Source organism: Cebus imitator, unplaced genomic scaffold, assembly GCF_001604975.1.
Source record: "Cebus imitator isolate Cc_AM_T3 unplaced genomic scaffold, Cebus_imitator-1.0 Scaffold10, whole genome shotgun sequence".
NCBI lineage: Eukaryota > Metazoa > Chordata > Mammalia > Primates > Cebidae > Cebus > Cebus imitator.
This window is the reverse complement of record NW_016107325.1, coordinates 3,450,818-3,477,812: the sequence shown is the minus strand read 5'-3', so window position 1 is coordinate 3,477,812 and position 26,995 is coordinate 3,450,818. Positions and strand designations below refer to the sequence as shown.

Sequence of the window (26,995 nt, the reverse complement as noted above, 5' to 3'; positions counted from 1 at the left end):
TGCTCTGATCATGCCATACTATTAAGACAAGACTTGGCGCACACATCCCAAACACATGTATTATAAATTATGTACATATATTACTTTATTATAATAGAAAATACACATTTTGAGAGGATAAAAAAATCAGAAATGCAAATTTTCTTCCAGAACATTATAGTCTGTCTTGCATTCCCCATTTTCAAGATGAGGGCTCTGTAAAGAGAGTGATTTGTCCTTCCCTGGGTTGCAGAGAATATTAGACAAGAGGGCATATGTCAAGTGCCTCAGGCATCAAGAATGCTCAGGAATGTTTCCCTCCCCACACAGCTGAAGAAAAGTAGCACTTAAAAAGCGAACATTTTGCCGGGCACAGTGGCTCAAGCCTGTAATCCCAGCACTTTGGGAGGCCGAGGCGGGTGGATCACGAGGTCAAGAGATCGAGACCATCCTGGTCAACATGGTGAAACCCCGTCTCTACTAAAAATACAAAAAATTAGCTGGGCATGGTGGTGCATGCCTGTAATCCCAGCTACTCAGGAGGCTGAGACAGGAGAATTGCCTGAACCCAGGAGGCGGAGGTTGCGGTGAGCTGAGATTGCGCCATTGCACTCCAGCCTGGGTAACAAGAGCGAAACTCCGTCTCAAAAAAAAAAAAAAAAAAAAAAAGCGAACATTTTTTAACCTCTATACTCAGCTTAGTGGTCGACAGGAAGATTTTCAAGTTAAAACACTGGACCAATGAATTAAAGATCAAACAAGAAAGGAACATAATGGCCGCTCACAAAAGTGGGTGGAAGGAAGAAGTGAATAGAAAAGGAAAAGGCAATTACCCTCCCATGACTAACAACTTTCCAAATTAGGTTTCACTGCCACAGAGGAACTCAGATCAGGAAAAGATCAGAGACAAGTCAAGACAGCAAGCACACAAGTCTCTAGGCATCTTGACTGACAGGTGGCACCCCTCTCTCGTGTACGCACACCTCATACCCAACAGGCATTCGGGCTGCCAGGCCACATTTTGGATTTTCCCAAGTGACTAAGGGAAAGCCTGCAAAATGAAACTGGCCTGCCTTAAACCTTTCTGGCCAGAAATGCCAGACTGTACTTTTCTCTCCACTCCTACCTAGACCCACCCATCTACAAACTAACCAACCACAGAGAACAAAGTCCCTGGCTCACCTGCAGCCACAGCTTTTAACCTGAGAGGTCTAGTGAAGGCACTTAAGCCACCTTGCCTGGAATGCCAACAGGATGTCCCAGGTGGGGCAATCCCGTTCCTGCACGGTAACCTTCAGCTCCAGGGGACTTCTGGCTTCTCCTTCTGCAACCGTCCAGCCCCATCCAATGCGCCACAGGGCCCTGCTCCCTCTCTGGCCTTGCGCTGGGAGCCCTGTGTGCTGGCTTGTGACAGCCAGATCTCTGTACCAAATCTCTAGCTCGGTGCTCACCTGTGTTGCGCAAGGCATGCTCTGCTATGACATGCAGTGAGACCAGGGACCTGAGCCATGCATTCCTCACTGCATTCATCAGGCCCTTTGATTGTGGAAACATCTAAAGGAATAGCTCAGAGCAGGTGGTGCTGGAGGGAGAGGATGGGACCCACCACACTGCCCAACTGAGTCTGACACAGTGAAGAACAATCTCCAGAGACAAGCCTAAGAATTTAAGTAACATGACATTTTCCAGAAGAAGCACAATGTTTTCGTAAAGTCTCACATAACCTGTGTACTGAATGCACAAACACTGGAGCTTCTCACACAGTCTAATGACCCTTTTCCAGACTTTGGAAAAGAGGTCTATCAGTGGTATCATTATGTAACCACAGCATACATCTTCCATCAGAGGTGGCAATCACTGTCATGTCTTAAACTCTTATCAGTAACTGGCAACTTACTCGGACTCTCTACAGAAGACTATTTTGTAGTCCCACGGGTGGACAAGTTTTGACAATAGATGCTGTGCCTTATCATTATTGTCCCAGTACTGAACATGTTTGCTCCTAGTATATAGCAGGCGCCAATAAATGCTTGCTACACCAATAGAACAGCCTGAAGACTCCAACCACAGTCTGAATAAAAGTACAGCAGGCTGTTTGCTGACTCAAATCATTGCCAAGAATTTCTTTCCCACATTAAGTATATTACCAAATTATATACATAAAGAAAAATTCTTCTCTTCACCCAAGAGATTTTAAAAAAGGCTTCTATAATTAAGGATGATTTTAAAAATTGCAGGCAATGTAGCAAAATGAATATTAACCTAGACTTGAAACAGTCTAAATAGTTATTACCAAATCAATTTCAAAGCATTTCAATTTAGTAGTGAGCAGGGTGATACAGGTGGTAACAAAGCAGCATTAGCATAAAATCAAAAGGGCAAGATTTACAACAAGTCAAAAAGGAAAATAAAGTACAATTAATTCATCTTTGTGTGCCTCTGCATCTGATTATATCCCTTGGAACACAAAGTCCAGGAAATAAAAGGTCTAAAGCTACCACTGGAATCACTTTCGTTTTATAAGCCTAGCAGGAGGTAGGAGAGAGTCAAACGAAGACAAAAGTCAGCCGTGATCTTTTTTTTTTTTAACATCCTAAGCAACCGGGCAGAAAAATAAATATTATCAAACTCTAGCAAGCACCAGCAGGATACTAACCAGGTGTCTAATATTTTACTGCAAGCTATTTCTGCAGGAGAAGTATTTCTACGAAGGCATTCCCCTGTCTAAATGCATACCTGCCTCCCTGCTTCAAACCAAGCAAGAAGAAAACAAATGTAAGCATGAGGAAAGCAAAGGCAAGGCTGTCAGAAGAGCTCCAATTCTGAGCACTTAATCACCCAGAAAGCCACCTAGCCTGGTGGAATGTGGTGCTCATGCCTGCCAGCTCAGGTGCTGAGAGTCGGGCAGCTAGATGACATACCTGCTCTGTGTGGCAGACACACCCTGTTGGGAAGAAGTAGGCACCATTCCCTCAGGGTCCCCTCCCTTCATGGAACTGTCCTAGCACCACTTCTCTAAAGGAGGCAGATTCAGGACACTACAAAAACTCTGGAGATTACACATCTCATCAGGTAAAGGCAAATAAAAAAGGAGAATGGAGAGGGTGATTGACATAACGGTCCCTCCCTCAGCCAGAACAAGTCCTTCCTTCTCCTCTGCATCTATCATTAATGGATAGAAAGGATTTCTTTTTATTTTCATAGGAAACCTGGGTTTTGTTTGTTGCTGCTCATCCAGCCTGTATCCTCTTTCTTCCTAAATGCAGAAATAGCCTATTTTTTTTGAAACTAATACACACACTTAAAAGTTTATGACATATACATAAACAAAAATTAAATATCATATTTATCTCAAAGCACTTTAAAACCCATTATTTTCGGTGATGCTTTGTATGACAATAAGATTGGTTTTCACATATTCTAATTAAAACACATACTTTATATTTATTTCTAAACTGGGATTAATACAGCTTACATTTGTAACAGCTGAAAGCAAGTCATATTCAAAGGAGTGCCACTAAGAAAAAATGTTTTCTCAGACAAGGAGGAAACACCTTTAAAAGCATACTTTGTAGAGTTTCCTTTCAGCTGCATTTCACATTGAGAAAATCTTCATATTGCAAATTTGAAAATCAGACACTGATTTCTAGGTAATGCCAATGAATTTAACATGTAAAGAGTAAGGAACTTCACTTAAAAAAATAAAAAAGACAACCACAGGGAATTCTGTTAATCCCATCCAGCTTAGACAGTATTTCAACATGACAGAATTATTATATTTCTAAAGACATTTATGTCAGAAGAACTTGGACCTCCTGAAAGAGGATAAAGTGAGACTCCCCTCTGGATAACATCATATAGTTGAAACAGGGGGTGGAAGGGGTCTACTAAGCCCGGCCTCCAGAGAGGAAGACTGGAAGGGGCCCAATAAATTCTTCTACTGGTCACTAGCCTGTCCTTTCTCCTCCTAAGCAGTGGAAACAGAACACACGCAGGGCATCCTGATGAAAACACATACTTTATATTTCTTTCTAAACTGGGTTCCTGGGCATGTGGGAACACAAGCTTACTGTCTCTGCATCTGCTGGGCAAAAATATTTAGGTTAAATATAACCAACATGATGGAAATCTGCTTAAAGAGTAGAGAGGTCCAGGAATTTTAAAGGACGGGTTAGCACTATCTGAAATTTCCCCAAACTGCCCTGAATAGACCATGTGGATACTTTACATGGAAGCCTGCTTTGAGCCTCCTGCTGCCCAAAGCTTGCAAGGCCTCGGCAGCTGTGTGCACTTTGCACCAGTCCACCCCCAAAGCCTTTGCAATTCCAACCCCAGAGATACTGGCTGACAAGCATTAAACTATGTAAAATGGAAAATTAAATGGAAAGCCTCTTCCCGCCTTCTCCAGGTGCTATGTAACTGGGAGCATGGATCCTTATCAGCCTGTTTTACAAGCCACTGCTAGGTCTTCCAAAGCAGGACGCCATCTCATCTTCATCTCTGTCCAGTAAGGTCATGGTGCTCTTGAATACTTTACTCTGTGAAACACTGATGATGCCCAAAAGCTGCCATTCCCAGGCTACACCTTCTAACAGGCACGTTCTTCAGATGGAAACAGGCACACCCCTACTCCAGCAATCACAGAACCACGACTGAGTCATGGATACTTGCTCTGTGAAGAGGCAGTGGAACCTGCACACCCTGAATTGATTTAAGAGGAAGCTCTTCTCCCTTTATGTCCCCACCACTCCTGCCTCTTCAAAGACCTGTGGCTACAGTCTTCCTGGAGAGGAAATTCTTGTGAATTTTCCTTCTCCTCCCTACCACACCTCCAGTGTGCCCTTGGCAACAGGTTCTAATTCTGCAGGTCATGGAAGGAGAGAGAACAGAGGACGTTGTCAACAGCAGTGCCTCCCTCTCATCCCTGTACAGTCCTTGCATTCTGCAGAAGAACACAGTGGGAGGTAAGGTCTCCAGAGACGGGGTCTTCTGGATGAGAAGCACTTACCAGCCGCCTCCTAATTCCTTCTGCTTTCACCTCCAGTTGCCACATTTCATGCTCAGCCGAGTTAAGGCAACATGTTGGCTTGAGCAGAGGAAAAATGCAGCTTCAGTATCATGAAATGAACTACTCTGTCATCAAGGCAGAGCTTACAACACAGACATTGAAAGGTCTGACAAAGCCCACGTGGAATGGGGATCCTGCATGGCTTGTTTATAAACTGAATGTTCCCTCCCCCAATGCAACTTGACAGTGGTAACACTTCTCTTTTCTTAATTTCTCATTTCCAACACCATGCCAGGAACCTAGTAGATACCTGGAATAATGAGAACTCTGTTTATATCTGGAGACAAAATTAAATAACAAAAAATATACTGAAGGGGAATACTGAGGCATTATGGGGAGCATACAAGAAGGGGTCTACATCCTGGCCAACATGGTGAAACCCTGTCTCTACTAAAAACACAAAAATTATCTGGGTGTGGTGGCATGTGCCTTAGTCCCAGCTACTCGGGAGGCTGAGGCAGAAGAAATGCTTGAACCTGGGAGGCAGAGGTTGCAGTGAGCCAAGATTGCGCCACTGCACTCCAGCCTGGTGTCTGGCGACAGAGCAAGACTCTGTCACCAAAAAAAAAAAAAAAAAAAGGGGGGGGGGTCTAATCAGTCAGCTACAGGGTGGGACTGTATTAGATTAAATATTAAGAACCTCCTGGCTGGATGAGTGGCTCATGCCTGTAATCCCAGAACTTTGGGAGGCTGAGGCAGGTGGATCACAAGGTCAAGAGATCAAGACCATCCTGGCCAACATGGTGAAACCCCGTATCTACTAAAAATACAAAAATTAGCTGGGCATGGTGGTGTGTGCCTATAATCCCAACTACTTGGAAGGCTGAGGCAGGAGAATCACTTGAACCCCGGAGGCAGAGGTTGCAGTGAGCCAAGACTGCACTCCAGCCTGGTGACAGAGTAAGACTGTCAAGAAAGAAAGAAAGAAAAAAAAGAAGAACAAACCTCCTGCAGTACAACACAAAAAATCAAACCAGTACCCTTTCTTTCCTGCTTAGAATACTTTAAAAATTGTGGCACTGTATCTCAATGAGAGGGAAAGAGCAATAAATGAATGGATGGCTCTCAATTATTAAAAGTTTCGGCCAGGCACAGCGGCTCATGCCTGTAATCACAGTACTTTGGGAGGCCTAGGTGGGAGGATTGCTTGAGGCCATGAATTTGAGACCAGCCTGGGCAACATAGTGAGATATGTTAAAAAAAAAAATTTTAATGAGCTAAGTGTGGTGGCACATGCCTATAGTCCCAACTACTCGGGGGCCTGAGGTGGGAGGATTGCATTAGCCCAGGAGTTTGGCTGCAATGAGCTACAACTGCACCACTACACTACAGCCTGGGCAAAAAACAAAACCATGTCACAAGAAAAGTTTGTAATAAAAAAAAAAAAAAAAAAAAAAAAAAAAAAAATTTGGTTATAATCAGAGGCACGTAATGTCAAAGTCCAGGATGTACAAAAGAAAACGTGCTGCACTGGCCACATCCTTGAAAATAAATTATCTGCAGGAGATAAAATTTCAGAAGAACCAAGAATAGTGTGAAGAAAGTCATCTTGTTTTCTCAGAATAAATACCAAAGATCTATCTATGGTGGACAGCTCAGAAGAGACAGGGCATAAGAACAGAAGTAATGTTGGGAAAAATTAGCTAAACTAGACTAAACAGCAGCTGAGGAAGCGGGGTAAGATGAGAATGAGGAATTAACAGAATAAGCTCACTGGAAGGCCTTCAAGCTGAGTGAAAGGAATTTAAATTTGCTACACAAAACTCAGCCCACCATTTATATGAAATGTCCAGAATAAGCTACACAGACAGAAAGTATTAACATATTACTGGTTGACCAAGACTGGGGAGCTTGGGATAGGAAATAGAGTGTGCCTTCTAATAATGGTCACAGGGTTTCTTTTGGGGATAATGAAAATGTTCTACAATCAGATAGTGGTGATGGTGATAGTTGCACAACTTTTTAAATATATTAAAAACCATACAATGGTTCAAATGAGTGAATATTGTGGTATGTGAATTTCATCTTAATAAAGCAATGAAGACAAAATAAAACAAAAATACACTAAAGATTCTGATTCAGCTGAAAATTATTGCAAGAAGCTGCTTTCCTTAAGCTGAGGGGCCCCTCACCAAACTACAGTGAGGTCTACACCAGAGAGCCCACAACACAACCCCAGGAATCTCACAGACCTTCTGGGGCAATCTCCAAAGTGCAAACTGGATGAACCTGCTGCCTGTTTTTCCAAATTACACTTAGAAGACATCACAGGTGACTAAAGAAAATAAGGATTTCAAATGTGGTTCATTCCATTTGATTACATATTAATGTGGAAGTGGCATTCAGTCCACGATAAAACAAACGATCCCTCAAAGATATGTGCATAACTCAGCAAAGGGGGAGTTAAATCTTTCAGAAGAGCTCTACTGTGAAACTGCAATATAATCTTGGAACAGAGGAAGGCCTGAACAAACCCTCCAGGGGTCTCCCCATCTGTTATCTGAAAGGTACCTAGCTAGACACCTGAGTTACACACAGACACTGGAGCCCACCTGCAGAAACATAAATGCAGTCTGTCTGGGATGGATGTAAAAATAAGGACTCTTAAATTCCATAGATGATTCTAATACACACCTGGGACTGAAAACTACTGTATTAATCAAAATCTTAATTTTCCATAGAAAGAAAAGGTGCAAAAAGGTAAATTAAATGTTGCTCAAGTCACCTGGCAAATTGGCCTAAATGTCAGGACTGGAACCCATGTCTCCTGACCCCCAAACTTCAGGACAACCATGTTTACTCTGTGGGTGTGGAGGCTCAGGGAGGTTATCCTTAGAAAATGCTGGCCTCAAAAGGCAGAAAATCCTGTGATTAAAAAACTACAGAACATACCCCTGAGCTATCATCAGGGAAATAAGTGACCTTGAGATTGGGCTAAGATGACGTCCTAATATGCAGGAATTTCATGGCTCTGCCATGTGCCCCAGTGGGACCTGATGTGCAACAAATGGAACTTAATATGGAGGAGCAAAGATTTTTGTAATTTCACAGACCAGATCTTATCTGGAATTCCTTTTTTTAAACAAATAAGCTGAGTGTTATAAAGTAAACATCAAGGAATACTAAAAGCCAATGCTTCATTCTCTCAGCTACACATGGAACCAGTGCTGCCCGCAAAGAGCAAAGCAGGCCCTGGCAGACTGACCTTCACAGACCACGCTAAAACCCTCTGAGGAAGTGCCTGGTGAATGCTCTGGTTGACGAGCTTCGAGCCATTACATTACCGAGCAGTGTGCTTCTTACCTATAATTCCACTGTCCTTGCTTTCCAGGGTGGAACTAGGGCTGCTAATGGTCTCACAGGGACTTTTGTTGGCTGCCGTCTTGCTGACACAGCTATTCAAGGTTGAGCAGGGGCTATCGGTGCTAGGAGATGCGGTGCTGCTTGTTAGTGTGGAGCAAGGACTGATGCCTTGGCTCAGAGCTGTGCACTGCAAGACGAACGGAAGGAGGAGTTAGCACGGCTTACACAGGATGCTTTGACACATGCTTTTGTTTTTGACACTAAAACAATAAAACTAAGAACAGGAAAACGGAAGTTTTTAAAAAAAGTCTAAAGAGATATGTGTGTATAGATATGGATACATGGAGCTGTATCTATATAAATGTATATGTGGTCTTCCCAATTTTAAGGGAGAAATACCTTTCTTCTCTTCCCCTCCTTTGTGATTTTCCATTTTATTAAAAGGTCAGTCTTAACAATAATTTAGTGAGAATGCACATTTGTAAAACAGAAATGGCAAACAGGCAGACTTCCTTTCATTTGAAGTCTGCAGAAGACAAATGGGTTATTTGACCTCTGTACAGAAAACCTGGGAACTCTTTTTTTATAATGTTTCACGAGCACAGTGACCTGATTCAATTCCTAAAGATTTATGGGCTCTGCAATCAGGGGATGGAGACTGGTGACCACTGCGGTCTCAATCAACACATGACACCCTCCCTTGCAGAGCAGAGACCTTCACCAGGGGTAGAGGCTCCATTCTGCATTGCTATTCAGACGCACACATCACATCTGGGAAGTGGCAGGGTGCATGCTGCTGCTCCCTTGGAGGGAGAAGTGCTCTCCTGATAGATGAACCATTTGATCTCATCTTATTTTGTCTCTGCCTCATCTCCTATAAATCTTTTCCTCACCCCAGTGAACCTCCAAAATCTCAACAGCTAAAAAAGCACAGGAAAGCATATACCAAAGCAACCAGATGAGAAGAATGGTGCTATAAAGGTAAAAGTACTGGTATCATTATGAAGGAATTCTTTTAGCCTCTTTAATTCACGTAGTCATTATTCTCTGGGTGGTGACTGGAAGGTTAAAGTGGACATTTTCTTATGTTCTGCTTCTTTCTGCTTTTCCCCACCTCCCCACTACAAAAACCCAGAACCACACTGTTGAAATAAATTTCAGTACACAACAGCCCAGAACTCATTTAACTGAACAATGACTTCCCCACTCAAGGAAAGGGAGAAGATGGTTATTGCTCCATTCATCCTCTGAAGAGGTACGCAATGTAGTATCTTCCTCGGGCATTACCATGGTTTCATTTTTGTCTTCAATGGTTATGTGTGTGGCACTTGGGATCCCTTCTCCCAGTAAAAATCCCAGCCTTGTCAACAGTTCTTGAGCTGCCGGTGAACAGCTCGGTTCATTATCGGCCTTTGCTTCTGGAACAAAGAAAGAAAACAATGAAGATGGCCCCCTGGGGAGCTTCAGTATGCATCTGGATGAGTTCACACTACAGCTGCTTGTCTGGCGATTTTGTGCGTTTTTATAAAATTCGCACAAAGTTTGACAATGCGGCCTGTCCTGTAGCAATACATTCTAATTAAGGGACTGTGACAGGTTAAGGAAACAGTAAAACAAAAACTCCAAGTGCAAAGGGTGAATCAAAAAAGCCCAGTGTTATCTGACGGCAATTCCTAATTCCATGTCATGTGAAAACGGGTACTTCAGACACTCGCTTGTGTAAGAAAAGGCCCGTCCTTCATGTTACCCTTATAGAGTGCAGGGTGGCTAACGCCCACGGGAGGTTGAAATAAAGCAAAAACCCTAGGGGCATGCTGGTAGAGACCCAGGCTATTTAGGGTAAAACTGAAATCCAAGCTCTCATTAAACAAGACAGGGGCAAGACAGTGGAAGCTTTGATGGAAAACTTGCTGTGCACATCCCACAATAGAAGTCAAAACCCGGATTTCGACTTGACGGTCAATCGTGGAGAATCCACACTGAAACAAAGATTTAAAATCACAGTGAAACCTGTCCCAAGAGACAAGACCCAGTATCACACTGTTGTCCATGTAAAGATGTAGAAAAATCAAGCTATATTCTATTCTCAGAATGCTGCACAGCAATGCTGGGAAAGCCCAATTTTCTCGGGTTCTCCTTGAGGTTGGTCATCTGGCTTTTCGTACTTAAGAGAATTTTATGGTTGGATTTAAATGTTGAGCTGTAGGTTAACCCTGTACCTAAAAAGCCCAAAGGCACTTAATTATGGCCAAGAAATAAAACGATATCCACATCCTTCTAACACTTCTCACCTTCTAATCAGTTTGCATCAGGGGATGAAAAATGTACAAAGCAAGTTGCTTACAGAAGTTAGAACTTAACAACAAGTAACCTATGACATAGTCATTCAATATTTTGCTCTTGTTTATTAATTGTCTAGGTACCTAGACTCACATGAAACTATTCTGCTTATATGTAAAAATCTGCAGATAATGGGTAAAGGTCTTAGAAAAAACAAAATGAGGAAACAACACAGTGATGTTGCCACTGAGTGAGCTACAATAGCATCAATAAAGTTCAATGCTCACTTTGCCTTTTGTAAGGAACCACAAAAATCAAAATAAGCACAGCTTTTGCAAAGGCCCTCTGTCTTATTCTCACTCACATATCAGTTTTCCAAGTCATGCACCCAGGATAGCAGCTACAAGGAAAACTACACTGGCAGCATCTTCAAGAAAGGAAAAGTGTCCCACCCCTTGCTTGCTCGCAAAAGCTCCTAATGTTTGGGGTAGGAAGAATGGTTTGCCAGCTTGGATGTTTTTTATTTGCTCTGGAAAAGTACAGGTGTACAGAAACCAAGGCTTGACTGTTTGGGGTTAAAAGAGCCCTGATGCTTCTGGTTCATGTGAACCAAACAAGAAGGGCAATGGCTCCAAGCCAACACAGGGAAAGGGAGCCACCCCAGGGTGGGTCAACCACATGCCAATGCCGCTCTACAGGAGGTCCCTTCCTACCTCAAAGTATATTTTGATTCTCAAAGTAGCTGGGCATTTGGGAAAGGAGGGCGGGGACCAAACCAGATCAGCACACCCAGGCACACCCAAGGGCTGAGGCCCTCAGAACAGGATGGCACCGCCCTCCCTCCGCCCCTGCCCCAGGCCCAAGAAGGGCAGCTGCTTTATCTCAGGTGGCAGCTGGGCTGGAGGGAGGGAACAGGACGCAGATGGAAAGGGGAAGAAGTGGGTGAGGGGGCAGCTCTTAGCCGTTTCTCCACTCCACACCCCGCTTCCCTTTCGAAACAATCTCCACACTGCTCCCGATTGTGATTATGCCCCAGAACATCTAGCTTCTGGTTCAACCTGAAACACTCTGGGGAGAGAGCCAGAAACGACTCCCAGTTGGCAGCTGCTGTGTAGGCACAGAGAGCAGCTGCACAAGCTTGGCTCCACAGAATTCACCTCGACAACAAACAGGGCCACGCCTGCGGCTCACTTGGGACTGGCAGGAGGACCCTGATCCTGTGTAGGTCCTTCGTGCAGCAGGAGGATTGCAACACCCCAGCACAGTCGCTGCTGCCGCCGCCCCCACACTGTACCTGCAGATATTCCAGGTTCTCAAGTGTTTCATTATTTTAAAATTCAGAAACAACTCACCATCCAACCCACTTCAGTTAAGTTAGGGAGCAGTTGAATTGAAAAAGGACACCCAGGCCAGGTACGGTGGCTCACGCCTGTAATCCCAGCACTTTGGGAAGCTGAAGCAGGTAGATCACCTGAGGTCAGAAATTCGAGAGCGGCCTGGCCAACCTGGCAAAACCCCGTCTCTACTAAAAATATAAAAATTAGCTGTGTGTGGTGGCAGGCACTTGTAATCCCAGCTACTCGGGAGGCTGAGGCAAGATAATTGCTTGAACCCAGGAGGTAGATGCTGCAGTGAGCTGAGATTGTACCACTGCACTCCAGCCTTGGCAACAGAGTAAGACTGTCTCGAAAACAAAACAAAACAAAAAAAGGAAAAGGGACAACCAAATTCATGATTAACTGTTCCCTTAACTGTATGAACTGGACTTTGTTGATATCCAAGTTCTAAACCCTCACCCGGTGTTGAGATGAACGAACAGACATTATTTACTTCATGTTTATATCCATTAAGGCACTGCAATTTTATTTCCTCCAAAGGCTTCCTACCTGTCTTTTCATATTCTGTCTTCTAAAATGTCATCCCAGTGATCTTCCCCTTAAAAAGTCCCCTTCAGTATGAATTCCTTAATCCACATGAAACTGTCTGAATCTCTCCCTCCCTAATGCACAGAGCCCTCTCTCACTGAACTTCTCACTCTGGCAGAAGGATCCCTGGGAGAAGTGTCACTGAGCCATCCTGGGAGAGATGAGTTGCTTAGGAACTCACATGGATGCACTGTGAAATAGAAATACATTTCTACTTGCATACTGTTCACTAAATATTGAGATCAGAACAGCCAGATGGTTCTAAGCTAGTTACTACAAAAGCACCTCCAAGTCAAATTCAAATGGACTACTCTAAATAGCAAGTCTATTTTCATTTATGTAGTTAATAGTAAGTCACTTATCAATAATGGGTGTACATTACCCAATACCAGTGGGATAAAGGCTGGAGAGAAGACTTCACTTTACATTTCACAGATTTAAATATCCAAAGACTGTATGATAGCCATATTTGGAGTTGAGAGAATAATTGGCCTCACACACCCTAGGAATTCATTAAACAAGTGGAAAGCGAATATTCCTCCCCATAGCACATCCATGGAACCCTCAGTATCACACAACATGAAAGGCTTACTGCATGGAGAAAGGTAAAGGGAAGTCCTTGAATCACTTCCTGCCTGCCTCTATTCAGCTGCTCACCCCCTGGTGGACTATACTTGGGGGCACAGATGCTAAGGGGCATTCCACAAACTGACCAGCTCCCCAACTACTGCCATCATAACTTCAAACCATTAGTGCCCTTTCAGTCATCTTCTCATCTTCTCCACTGTCTGGGAAGCCAGGGTGTTCTCAGTGCTAACCACCATCCAGATCCTTTCGGGGACTGAATTTTTCTCAAGTGCACTTTCTTAGTGAGGTAAGTGGCCATATCCACTTCCTACAGGTTGTGGCTCAAAACAAATGTGTGTGAGAAACAGCTTATAAACCACAAGATGCTATAGAATTGGTCACTATCTCTACCAACTTAAACACCAAGAGCCCACACTTCCTTGCTATTATTTTCTGGTTTTATAAGTTCATATTCTATTTTCAAGTGTGCTTATATGTCTTACATAGCTTTCCGGTCCTAATTTTTCTGCTTCGAACATGTTTTTGTAAACTCACTATTCCATAACAATCACCCTCCTTTTTCTGCTTACCAAATCATCCCAATTTGGCCTGCACCTTACTGCTTTCATTTTCCATTCCAATCATTCCCTCTTCTTAAAGCCAGTGGGGGACTGCAGGTCCCTAGTGATGACCAAGTATCATTACGTAGAGAAGAGTCTCTCCTCCACTCTTGTCCTCCCCTCAGACTCTAAAGAACACCGAGTATTGTTGACGACATTCATCAGTTCACTATCTATGTGACCTTGAACAACTGACTTAATTCCAAGTGTCCAAGATAGCACTTGTGAATCAAGTCTGCTAAATGAGACAGGCCCTTGGTTTGACATTAATCCTCTGCCTCTATCTATCCATGACCTGCTTCTTCCTTAACCTCCTGCCTTCTGTGACTCCTACTTCAATTATTTTCCCTGTTTCTGCCTGCTCCTTCTCAGCCATCAATTCCCAGACTCCTTAGATTTCCAAAAACAGTATTTAAAAAGGAACAGGGCAGATGCCATGGCTCATGCCTGTAATCCCAGCACTTTGGGAGGCTGAGTTGGATGGACTACCTGAGGTCAGTAGTTCAAGACCAGCCCGGCCAACATGGAGAAATCCTGTCTCGGCACTCCAGCCTAGGTGACAGAGCAAGACTCCATCTCAAAAACATAAAAATAAAAAGGAACATCTATCCATGGACCTGCTTTGTTTCTGTCAATAATTTGTTGTTTCCGGTCTGCAATACTAAAACATAGTTATCATGCAGCTACCTTCAAAATTTTCATGTCATCCACTCCATATTGATATTGTCACCAAACTTACTATTTCTGTCAAACTGCCTCCTGAATTAGCCTTTTATTCTTCAGCATCCACCACTCAACTCAAAGTCTCATCCTGTTAAGTCTAGAGGACTATCAGAGTTCAATCAATGTCCTCACTTCTGTTTTCTCCCTCTCTTTTCCTTCCTCTAAAGCCAGAAGGTTCTTAAACTTCTTGGTCTCAAGATTCACTCTTAAAAACTGGGGACTGCAAAGAGCTTTGGCTTATGAGGGTTATGTCTATTGATATTTATCATACCAGAAATTAAAACTAAGAATTTTTAAATTGTTAATTCATTTTAAGGTCATAAAATTTCAAGTTAATGATTAATATTTTAATTAAAAAACTAATTTTTAATTTTTATGGGTACATAGGTAAAAAGCTGTACTTTCAATTTTAAAGATTAGTTAAGAAGAATGGCATTGTTTTTATAATTTTACAAATTTTAATGTCCAATTTAATAGCAGACAGCTGGATTTGCCTAACTGCTTCTGTGTTCAATCTGTGGGGATAAGTTCTTTTGGTTCAAGCATGTGAAGAACTGCAGCCTCAGACAGATATGTAACTGGGAAAGAGAGGAATCTTTTCAGTTAATTATAGATATTCTTCTCTGACACCTAGCCAAACCTTGACAATCAGCAACTCCCTTTTTTTTTTTTGAAGACGGGTCTCACTATGTTGCCCAGGTTGTTTACAAATTCCTGGGGCTCAAGCAATCCTCTTGCCTCAGCCTCCTAAAGTGCTGGGATCATAGGTGTGAGCTACTGCACCCAGCCAACAAACAGCAATTCCTTAAAGGTAAGTTCCACTGTTGACGCAATCTGCATCAATTAATTTTTTGTACTGCTAAAGTAAGATCCAGTGGTCTGTTTTACACTTTAAATGGATCTTTTACCCATGCAAGATTGTGTAACATTATGCATTGGGTCATTTGGAAAATAATGATTTTGCAGATCTTGAAAATGTTGACAGGTTTTATCACATAATATTAAAGCATCACATTACCAGAGATCTCAACTGAAAAGTCTTGGGAAACCATCAAACTCAATGTGACAGATGTAAAATTTCTCAGAAAACCTAATTATCATTTGAAAGGTCAAGTTTTATCATTGGCAACTAATCCTGTCAAGTTTTTTTTTTTGTTTTTGTTTTTGTTTTTAAATCTAAGTGCCAGGCTAATTTCATTCCTTTTAAAGAAAAAGTGTACCAAATACCTACTTCAGAATAACTATGGTTTATCAGTCGTTCTTTCAAATAAAAACTACGTTCCATTTTATAAGTAGTGAGTTCAGCTTGCAATTCAATCACACAAGTGCTGTCTGGAGACAACCATCAGACTTCAGAGCATGCAGAAAGGCTTTGCATAGACTTCCCATTTCATCACACAGAATATTAAAAAGATGGGTCTTCGAGGGTCAAGATTTAATAACATTACTTTTCATGCTTCGTCAAGGACATTCTTCAGTGAATTATTTGTGATGCCAGCACGTGGCAGTGACAAACACCAGGACTACCAGTGTAGCCAGTGCCTTGACACATACTAAGGTATCAGATGCTTTACTGACAATTGCTTTTGCAGGATCAGTGCGAAATGTCAACACAAGGGAAATGTAAATATCTTTTCAGTGTTATTATAAAAGGGTTTTGGATTATTATAAAAAGAGTTTTCACATCACAAACCCCTGAAAGTGTCTTGGGGACACCTAGAAGTCCACAGCCTCCACTTTCGGAACTCCTGAATTAAGTCTGTAATTGTGTTAAATGAAATCCACAGCTGCACACAACTCTCATCCTAGTAACTGATCTTCCATCTTTATCTGCTTTATTTCTTGGGGGTAAAAGAGGGGTCTATCCTCACTAATTCCATTTCCTTATCACATACTTGTAACCTCAATTCATAGACTTTCACAAGTCTCCTGAAACAGCCCTGTTAAGCACAGTAACTTTTCTTTTTCCTTTTTTTTGTCGTACGCCTTCTCTTTTGATTTTCCTATAGACCTACAGCCTTGCAAGTACTGCCCTGCAAGGGAGAAAGTGGCAATTGTCGTAAGTGACACACAGAGGGAAAAATCTAGGATTCCCAGAATACTGAGGTCTTGTGGGGTCTTTTCCTGTCCCTCTTGCTGGTGCTCCTTGTACCTTAGTCCCAGCTCACAAATGAAATACCAGTTTCTCAGCCCTTTTTGTCAATGACCTGTTTCCCTAATCTAACTTGCCTAGTCTCACAGCATTACCCTCAAGCAAACGGCTGACCAGTTTATAACCTGAGTTCTTTCTTGAGACCCAGTTTGACCTTCCAGCTGGTGGCTGGACACTTGCCAAGATGTTCCATCAGCACTTCAAAGTCTACATGCCTGAACTGAACTCAAACCAAACAGACAGTTCCCACTCCTCCAGTGTCCCTTAATATGGTCTCAAAGGCATGGAGTTGTTGTCTCTGTCTCTTCCTGTTCCCAGGTACTTGTGATTCCTCAAGAATCTTCCAATCACCACCTCTTCTTTCCTGAACCTGATCTAATTTGAGACTTTATCATCTTACTTAACTACTGAAACCATTTTTCAATTGTTCTGAACCCTAGTCTATTTCCAGACCTACTCCATCCTACTCTGCTGCCATGTGCTATAGTCTGAATGTCTGTGTCTCATGAATGGGATTAGTGTCCTTATAAAAGAGGGAGCTTGCCTGTCCCTCCACTACGTAAGGTTACAGCAAAAAGAACAGCTGGCTGTCTATGAACCAGCAAGTAGGCCTTTGCCAGACCACAAATCTGGAGAGTACCTTGATCCTAGATTTTCCACCTCCACAAATCTAAGAAATAAATTACTGTTGTTTATAAACCACTCAGTTTATGGTATTTTTGTTAAGAGTCGCCCGAACTGACTGAGACAACAGGTAAATCTTAAGGCACAGCTCCAATGAAGTCTTTCTGTGCTCATAATCTCCAGCTGCTGGCCGGGTGCGGTGGCTCACACCTGTAATCCTAACACTTTGGGAGGCTGAGGTGGGTGGACCACTTGACGTCCGAAGTTTGTGACCAGTCTGGCCAACATGGTGAAACCCCCATTTCTACTAAAAATACAAAAATTTGCCAGGTGCGGTGGTGGATGCCTATAATCACAGCTACTTGGGAGGCTGAGGCAGGAGAATCACTTGAACCCAGGAAGTGGAGGTTGCAATGAGCTGAGACTGTGCCATTGTACTCCAGTCTAGGCAACAAGAATGAAATCCGAGAAAGAAAAAGAAAAAGAAAAAAAGAGAAGAGAAGAGAAAAGAAAAGAGAAAATAAAAGAAAGGAAAGAAAGGAAGAAGGAAAGGAGGGGAGGGGAGGGGAGGGGACGGAACGGAAGGGAAGGAAAGGAAGAAAGGAAGAAAAAGAAAGAAGAAAGAAAAGAAAAGAAAAGAAAAGAGAGAGAGAGGAAGGGAGGGAGGGAGGGAGAGAGGAAGGGAGGGCCTCTGTCTGCTGAACTCCCAATTCATCACAAAGCTTGGATTAGTCACCACTTTCTTCTTTATTATAGTCACTCTGTATATAGTTCTCTAATCCCCTGCCAGACTCTAAGGCTTCATGAAGACAGGACCCATGCCTGATAAGCCATCTCAAATAGCATCTAGCATAGTGCTTTTCACAGCATAGAAGTTTAATACTTATTCAAGGAAATGCAGAATGAATGGATACACTACTTCCAAGAGGCTCTCTTCTATGTGCATATACCAGGTATGCCCCTTTTCTGTACTTCCATCAAATAAAACCTCATTCAACCGTTGGTTGAAATGGTACACCGCCATTCTAAGAAGCTGAAAACTAAAGATAAAGCAGGATTGACATTACCTCTTGCGAAAGAAAGGGTTTTAAGAAATAAAACATGACTATGCATTTTCTTCAATCATATTCTTTTTTTTTTTTTTTTGAGACAAAGTCTCACTCTGTCTCCCAGGTTGCAGCGCAATGATGTGATCATGGCTTACTGCAGCTTCCACCTCCCTGGCTCAAGCAATCCTCTCACCCCAGCATCCTGAGTAGTTGGGACTACAGGCACGCACCACCATGCCTTGCTAATTTTTTTTTTTTTTTTTTTTTGTAGATAGGTGGTCTCGCTACATTGTCCAGGCTGGTATCAAATTCTTGGACTGAAGTGATCCTCCCGCCTTGGCCTCCCAAAGTGCTAGGATTATAATTGTGAGCCACCACACTCAGCCCCATTATGCTTTATACCTCCTTAATCCTCTATATCTGTTTGACTGTCTAAAATGGTAATAAGGTGTCAAAATATTTATTTAAGCATATAACTAAAGACCCCTTCCTCCCAGAAGTTAGTTTCGCATTGAATTATTCTGTTTCATATGTGTTAGTTTTATTTGCTAGTTAGACTGCAAGGAAAAAAGTTTCATCATTGACTGTCACAAAGATATCGTTTAAAAAAAAAGTTGCATCATATTTTGAGATTGATCTTCACAGAGCAGTGACTCATGAGACTAAAAACTTTCTCACCCTTCCTCAAAGCTTGCTCAAGTAGCTAGAGATATATTAATGTAAACCTAAATAAATTACGGTTGTCCCGAAATCAAAGAAATAAAGCTGTGAATCCTGTTATAACAATCATCTCTAATTTATCTGGATTTTTTCCCCCTTAAGGTAGATATTTTGTGAGTAAATCAGTTGCCCCCTAAACAGTATGTTGATTTAGCAATAGGAAGCTTACTTATTAAGAACTTACTCTATCTGACACACAGCTTATTAGAACCATTTGACAGGAAAATGGGCTTTGCATTTTGTTTGACGGCTTTATTAAGTCATCAGTTTTTGCAAGAGTAGAAAACGCTGTGTTTCGAAAATATTTTAAAATACTAATAATGTTTTTTCCTAAAAGATGTTTCCAGGTAGATACTAACATCATTATTTATTTATTATTTTTTAAAGAGACAAGGTCTCACTATGCTGCTCAGGCTGGTCTCAAACTCCCGGTCTCAATCAATCCTCATGCCTTGGCCCCTTGAATCACTGAAATTACAGGTGTGAGCCACAGTGCCCAGCTTGCAAGCTTTAACAAACAGGCTCTTTACTTATTAAAAAAAATTCATCTTATATCACCGAACCCACACTTTCCAGAAGGCTAAACCATGCATCACACATAAATGCAATTACTTAGAAATTAATAAGCAAATTCAAAATGTTCTTCGTTTGTTTTCCTTTGATTTAACTTCCAAACAGACAGCTAAGAATCAAGAGTTGATGGAGCTACACAACCAAAGCAAAAGTGAGGCAGGAAAGAGTATTTCAAGCATTTAGAAATAAGCTGATATTTCACAAGTCTATGGGAAATTTCCAAAGCACGTCCCAGGAGCTGTTTTCAGTGGAGTGTTAGTATGGTGAATACTGGCATGCTATTACTGACAGCACTCAGAAGTGTCTTAGAAACCTAAACAAGAATGTCCAAAGGAAATATAGATAACAGAAGACCACATTTTAAAGTAAAACTTAAGTGATGATGCTGATATTAAACTCTGAAAATGAGGGTTTGCCCATCATGCATCTGTACACACCTGGATTAGCACTCAAACTCAGTTAGTTTTAGTTGGCTCCATAGTTTCCTTTGGGTTCAATGATCTGGATAAAACTTACACTTTGATATGGCAGACTTAATTAACCCCACTGAAATTTAAGGGACTCCATGGGGATTACAAAACACACCATTCTATACTAATTGTCCTATTCATCTTTGTTAGGCAGCCTCCTCATCAACCAAGAGAAAGATCACTCTGCTGCAGCTTCCACCAACATCATGGCTGTCTTCAGGCAAGACTATGCGCCCACAGACATGAACTGTACCTCCTACCCAGACACCTAACATAAATGAAAACATACCCTGTTTCTTAATTTCAGATGAAACCGAAACATCTGGTCCTGTACTTGCAGGCCATAGATCTTATAATTTTGGTCCCCCATGGAGACTGAAGATGCCGAATCAGAGAGCTCAGGTCTCAGGAGTGAGCACACACGCAAACTTCAGGCCACTCCAGCAAGACCAATCGCTGCATTTGAAATTTAGCTCAGCCCACAGCCAAGCATAAGAAGGCTTCCTTTCACCAAGAAAGGTGGCCAATTCCGCCTTGAGCAAAGGGAGAACAGTTAACAATGGGAACTATTTATAACCTTTCTTTGCCTAATAAAAATCCCAATTTTTCCCCCACACCCACACCAGGAAGAGTCCTAATCCCCATACAGAACCCTCAACGATACTCCCAGCCAGGGAGGAAGAGGTTACATAATGGAGTCTAGGCCAGCCAAAATGCCAGAGGCATAAGTGACCAGGGCTACAAACGCTTTGGTGGGTGGGGATGAAGGGAAAGGGTAGGTAGGAGGCTTAATCTGAGTCGAGCAGACAGCTTGGACATTTGACGACTGATATTCACCACGGAGAGATAGATTTTTACTTTCCTTTCAAGACAAAAAGGAGGAACAGAACAGACAGCCCACCCACGTGAATGTACAACCAAGAGAGATCTCATGTACCAGCAGTTGGCTGTCCAACCAGACACCACTGTGGACTCTTCACCTTCAGTAGCAACACTCGGTGTGCACAAATCCTCAGCTCAAATCCTCTTCCCTCAACCACACAATGAGTGCCTGGACAGAAAGGAAGAGGGTGGGATTTCTCATGCCGGGACACCTGCAATAGCACCTCTTGCCTGCCCAGAGGGCCCAGTACCCCACCCCTTCTCTTCCCCGTGTCCCAAACTCCCCTTCCCTTCCCAATATTCAGCTTCTGCCGATCCTTTCTCATTTTTAGCTGTATTTTTACCACCACTCCACTATATTGTGTTCCCATGTCCTTCTTATTACCCACTCCCTGCCATACAGCAACAGCAACACAAAAGGCACACACAGGGATTAGAACATAAAGGGGTTATATCTCCCACCATCCACAATTAGGCAGAGGAGGGTGCCAGGTATGCCAAAGTAAAAATATGGCTGAGTTCTCTCTCCCAAGTTCTCTTTCAGCATTGCTACATAAACTTGTGTCCACACTTAGGATAAAGCAAGCCCCATTACCTACAACATTCCCAGACCCAAGTTTCTGCAAGAAAACTGGGTGGAAATTCAAAACACACAAATTAAATGCACGAGAGATGAGCTGAGGACTCCCCAGGAAGGAACAAACAGATAAATTATTGAATTGATGTTTTAAAATAAACAACTATGAATAATTAAATGCTACAAATTTGTAATGTCACACATATTTCCAGGTATAATATATACATATAAAATGTCTTTAAAATGCTTCCATCAATTTGGATTTTTTTTTTTTTTTTCTCCTACTTCAACAACCCTTAAAAAAAATTTTTTTTGTAAAAAAAAAAAAAAAAGCTTTCAAAAGACATGAAATTTTTTTTTTTAAAGCTAGCAATTATATGCTTCTTCCAGTTAAAGTTTCAGCTTTTCAGCCAAAGCCTGTTGTTGACTTTTCTCAAGCAGTAGAATATTAACAAAACAAAATCTTGGAAGCAATCTACTGGCTTCCTATTCTCCAAGACCGGGTAGGTCAAATTTCAGAGGAAACAGGACTCAACCCTTAACAATGCATACGTACCCACTTAACTACTTCTACGCTGGGCATATAATTCCAAGAATTTGCATCAGCTAAACAGATCTCTATAACTGTCGAAGGGGAAAAAACCTCCCAAATACATTCTCAGCAAAGCAGTACTGTGAAGGGCACTCAAGTTGCATTGAGAAATGAAGTGTCGTGGTATAAAATCTTTGGTGAGGGGAAGGAAATCACTGAAAACATTCTTACCATGCTCATCAGGCTCTGTTGGCTTGGATACTTCTCTGAACGGCATTATAACTGCATCTCCGGGCACTCTGGGACTTTCCACATACTTGGGCTTCCTGACGGGACCTGCAGCGGGAAAGATCTGAGTGTGGCTAATTTTTTCCAGATGCAAACAAAGGCTTGGAATGTACAGTGTGTGTCCTTACCAGGACCCAAATATGCCTAGAGGAAGAGCCAGTCCCTTCCCCTCCCTTACACACACACACACACACACACACACACACACACACACACACACACACAGTCATTTCAGTACAGACAAGGCAACGTCCAGTCTGGGCTGCCAAAGAAGAAAAGGGTAAGCTCGGATTTGAGAATGTAAACCCTAACAAAAACAAAAGCTGCTCTCTTGCTGTGAAGTCGCTACAGCTGTCTTTGCTGGTCAAATGGGTGATTCTGACATGTTCAAAGCTGGGTGGCTTATGATGAAGGATTTCATAATTTTCCTCTAACTGGGACAAGGATGGGACAAAGACAATTTGGTTGCTTGGTATCTCTAAAGTCAGGAGGCAAGGATTACAAACAGCTGGCCTGTAACAGCAACACCCTCTGCGCACCAGCCGCAAGAATGCAGGCATTCTTATCTGGCTGGTGACGCACAGTAACTGTGTGGGGCACAGCAGCCAGCCAGCCAGCCAGCAAGGGGGTCAGAGACACGAGAGACCCACAGGCTTATCTCCCACCTCCTGTCCCTGCAGCCCCGACTTATCATCAGAAAATCCGGAATTCTTAGTAAGACTGGATGGTATCCTCATATACAATGATGCAGCCGTTCTGGAAAACAGTTTGGCAGTTGTTCAAAAGGTTAAGTAAAGAGTTACTACATGGCCATGCAGTTCTACTCCTATGGGAATGTATGTGCACACAAAAAAACTTGTACACAAATGCTCATAGTAACGCCATTTATACTAGCAAAAGGTACATCAAATGGTGACAACAAATTGTGCTTTGCCCATACAATGGAGTATTATTGGGCTGTAGAAAGGATTGAAGTACTGATTCATGCTACAACATGGATGAAGCTTGAAAACATTCTGCTAAGTGAAAGAAGCCAGTCACGGGATCTACATGATTCCATTCATATGTCATGCCCAGAAGAGGCAAATCTTTCAGAAAATAGGAATGGTTGCCAGGGCTGGGGATTATGCAGGCTGTGCAGGCCTGGAGGGTAATGGTAAGGGATATGTGGCTTCTTTCTAGAGTGAACAGATGTTCTAAAATTAGGTTGTAGGGAAGGTTGTACAACTCTATGAATATATTTAAAACTACTCTATTGTATGCTTTAAATGGGTGAACTATATGGATGTGGATTATACCTAAAAAAAACTGCTTAAAAAAAAAAAACTAAAGGAGGCAGATCCAAGATGGCTGAATAGAACAGCTCTGGAGTGCAGTTCCCAGGGAGAACAAAGCAGAGGGTGAGTGATCACGGCATTTCCAAGCAAGTTATTACTGCCCACAGACCAGGAGATTCCCAGGCTGAAAAGCGCCACAAGTTTCCAGCATGGTGCAGTGGGTCTCCACACAAAAGCTCACACAAATCTGTGTGACTGTTTCAATTGGCGCCTCGGAGACAGAGTCGCCCATTCAACTGAAAAAAAGGGGGCTGAAACAGGGAGTCAGGTGATCTGGCTCGGCAGGTCCCACTCAGATAAAGACCAGCCACTTGAAACGCTCTGGACTGAGAGTTTCACAGCAAGCGCAGCTGGACCCAGTACAGTCCAGCTCTGTGGCTGGAAGGGCATCCGTCATTACCAAGGGAGTCTGCCACTACCGAGGCAAGCCGCCATTACCGAGGCAGTTCTAACTAAACCTCTTTAAACAAAACCTCAAGGAAGTTCACACAGCAGCTGGGCAGAGCACACAGCAGTGCAGCAATGCCTCTGCTGGCAGACTGTGACTAGGCTACCTCCTCGCTGGGCAGGGCATCTCTGAAAAAAGGCAGCAGAATGACAGGAACTTACAAATAAAGCCCCACCTTCCCAGGACAGAGCACCTGGGAAAAAAGGTGGTTATGAGTTCCACTGCAGCAGACTTAAATGTACCTGCCCAGCAGCTCTGAACGGAACAATGAGGCTCACAGCTCAGCACTTGAACTCCTATAAGGGACAGTCTCAAGCAGCTCCCCAAACCCCGTATATCCAAAGAGACACCTCATAAAGGAGCGCTCAGGCTAACATCTGACGAGCATCCTTCTGGGATGAAGATAACAGAAGAAGAAACTGGCAGCAATCCTTATTGTTCTGCAGCCACTGCAGGTGATCCCCAGGCAAGCAGGGCTTGGAGTGAACCTCCAGCAGTCCTACAGCAGAGGGGCCTGACTGTTAGAAGGAAAACAAAAAAACAGAAATAACTTCATCAACAAAAAAGGACATCCAATCAGAGACCCCATCTGAAAGTCACCAGCTACAAAGACCCCAGAAACCAGTGCAAAAAAGGATGAAAACACCCAAAACCATAATGCCTCTCCTCCCCTAAGGTATCACAACTCCTCACCAGCAAAGGAACAAAGCTGGATGGAGAATGAATGTGATGAATTGACAGAAACAGGCTTCAGAAGGTGGGTAATAACAAACTTCTCAGAGCTAAAAGAAAATGTTCTAACCCAATGCAAAGAAACTAAGAACCTTGAAAAAAGGTTTAACAAAATGCTAATGAGAATAAACAGCTTAGAGAAGAATATAAATGACTTGATGGAGCTGAAAAACATAACACAAGAACTTCGAGAAGCATACACAAGTTTCAATAGCCAAATCGACCAGGCAGAAGAAAGGATATCAGAGATTGAAGATCAACTCAATGTAATAAAACAAGAAGGTACGATTACAGAAAAAAGAGTGAAAAGAAATAAAGCCTCCCAGAAATATGGGATTATGTGAAAAGACCTAATCTACATTTGATAGGTGTACCTGAAAGTGATGGAGAGAATGAATCCAAGCTGGAAAACACTCTTCAGGATATTATCCAGGAGAACTTCCACAACCTAGCGAGGTAGGCCAATATTCAAGTCCAGGAAATACAGAGAACATCACAAAGATATTCCTCAAGAAGAACAACCCCAAGGCACATAATGGTCAGATTCACCAGGGTTAAAATGAAGGAAAAAATGCTAAGGGCAGCCAGAGAGAAAGGTCAGGTTACCCACAAAGGGAAGCCCATCAGACTCACAGTGGATCTCTCAGCAGAAACCCTACAAGCCAGAAGAGAGTGGGGGCCAATAGTCGACATCCTTAAAGAAAAGAATTTTCAACCTAGAATTTCATATCCAGCCAAACTAAGCTTCATAAGCGAAGGAGAAAGAAAATCCTTTACAAACAATTGCTGAGAGATTTCATCACCACCAGGCCTGCCTTATAAGAGCTCCTGAGAGAAGCACTAAACACAGAAAGGAACAACTAGTACCAGCCACTCCAAAAGTGTACCAAATGGTAAACAGCATTAATACAATGAAGAAACTGCATCAACTAACAGGCAAAACAACCAGCTAGCATCAAAATGGCAGGATCAAATTCACACATAACAATATTAACCTTAAATATAAATGGGCTAAATGCCCCAATCAAATGACACAGACTGGCAAATCGGATAAAAAGTCAAGACCCATCAGTGTGCTGTATTCAGGAAACCCATGTCACATGCAAGGACACATATAGACTCAAAATAAAGTGATGGAGGAAGATTTGCCAAGAAAATGGAAAGCAAAAAAAAAGCAGGAGTTGCAATCCTAGTCTCTGATAAAATATATTTTAAACCAACAAACATCAAAAGAGACAAAGGGCATAACATAATGGTAAAAGGATCAATGCAACAAGGAGAGCTAACAATCCTAAATGTATACACACCCAATACAGGAGCACCCAGATACATCAAGCAAGTTCTTAGTGACCTACAAAGAGACTCAGACTCCCACACAATAAATAGTGGGAGACTTTAACACTCCACTGTCAATATTAGACAGATCAATGAAACAGAGAATTAACAAGGATATCCAGGACTTGAACTCAGATCTGGACCAAGCAAACCTAAGAGACATCTACAGAACTTTCCACCCCAAATCCACAGAATATACATTCTTCTCAGCACCACATCACACCTACTCTAAAACTGACCACATAATTGGAAGTAAATCACTCCTCAGCAAATGCAAAGAATGGAAATCATAACAGTCTCTCAGACCACAGTGCAATCAAATTAGAACTCAAGATCAGGAAACTAACTCAGAAACGCACAACTTCATGGAAACTGAACAACTGGCTTTTGAATGTTGACTGGATAAACAAGGAAATGAAGTCAGAAGTAAAGATGTTCTTCCAAACCAAGGAGAATGAAGACACAACATACCAGAATCCCTGGGACACATTTAAAGCAGTGTCTAGAGGAAAATTTATAGCAATAAATGCCCACATGAGAAGCAAGGAAAGATCTAAAACTGACATCCTATCATCAAAATTGAAAGAGCTAGAGGAGCAAGACTCAAGAAACTCAAAAGCTAGCAGAAGACAGAAAATAACTAAGATTGGAGCAGAACTGAAGGAGACAGAGACACAAAAAACCCTTTAAAAAAAAAAAATCAATAGGGCCGGGCGCGGTGGCTCAAGCCTGTAATCCCAGCACTTTGGGAGGCCGAGGTGGGTGGATCACGAGGTCAAGAGATCGAGACCATCCTGGTCAACATGGTGAA

General features: G+C 42.4%; 1 protein-coding gene across 11 annotated transcripts in view; it reads right to left on the bottom strand.

Moving 5' to 3' along the window:
- TANC1 (tetratricopeptide repeat, ankyrin repeat and coiled-coil containing 1) overlaps nucleotides 1–26,995 on the bottom strand; it is a 262,375-nt gene that overhangs the window by 72,516 nt on the left and 162,864 nt on the right. For 6 of the 11 annotated variants that reach the window (XM_037745373.1, XM_017547471.2, XM_037745386.1 and 3 more), the window contains 3 exons: nucleotides 22,276–22,380; nucleotides 9,638–9,768; nucleotides 8,351–8,537 (listed from right to left, as the gene is read on the bottom strand). In XM_037745373.1, coding sequence (XP_037601301.1) covers nucleotides 8,351–8,537; nucleotides 9,638–9,768; nucleotides 22,276–22,380 — 423 coding nt within the window. Of the gene's footprint in view, nucleotides 1–8,350; nucleotides 8,538–9,637; nucleotides 9,769–22,275; nucleotides 22,381–22,460; nucleotides 22,511–26,995 lie in introns of those variants that run through there. The other 5 variants (XM_037745380.1, XM_017547511.2, XM_037745392.1 and 2 more) reach the window with 4 other exon arrangements.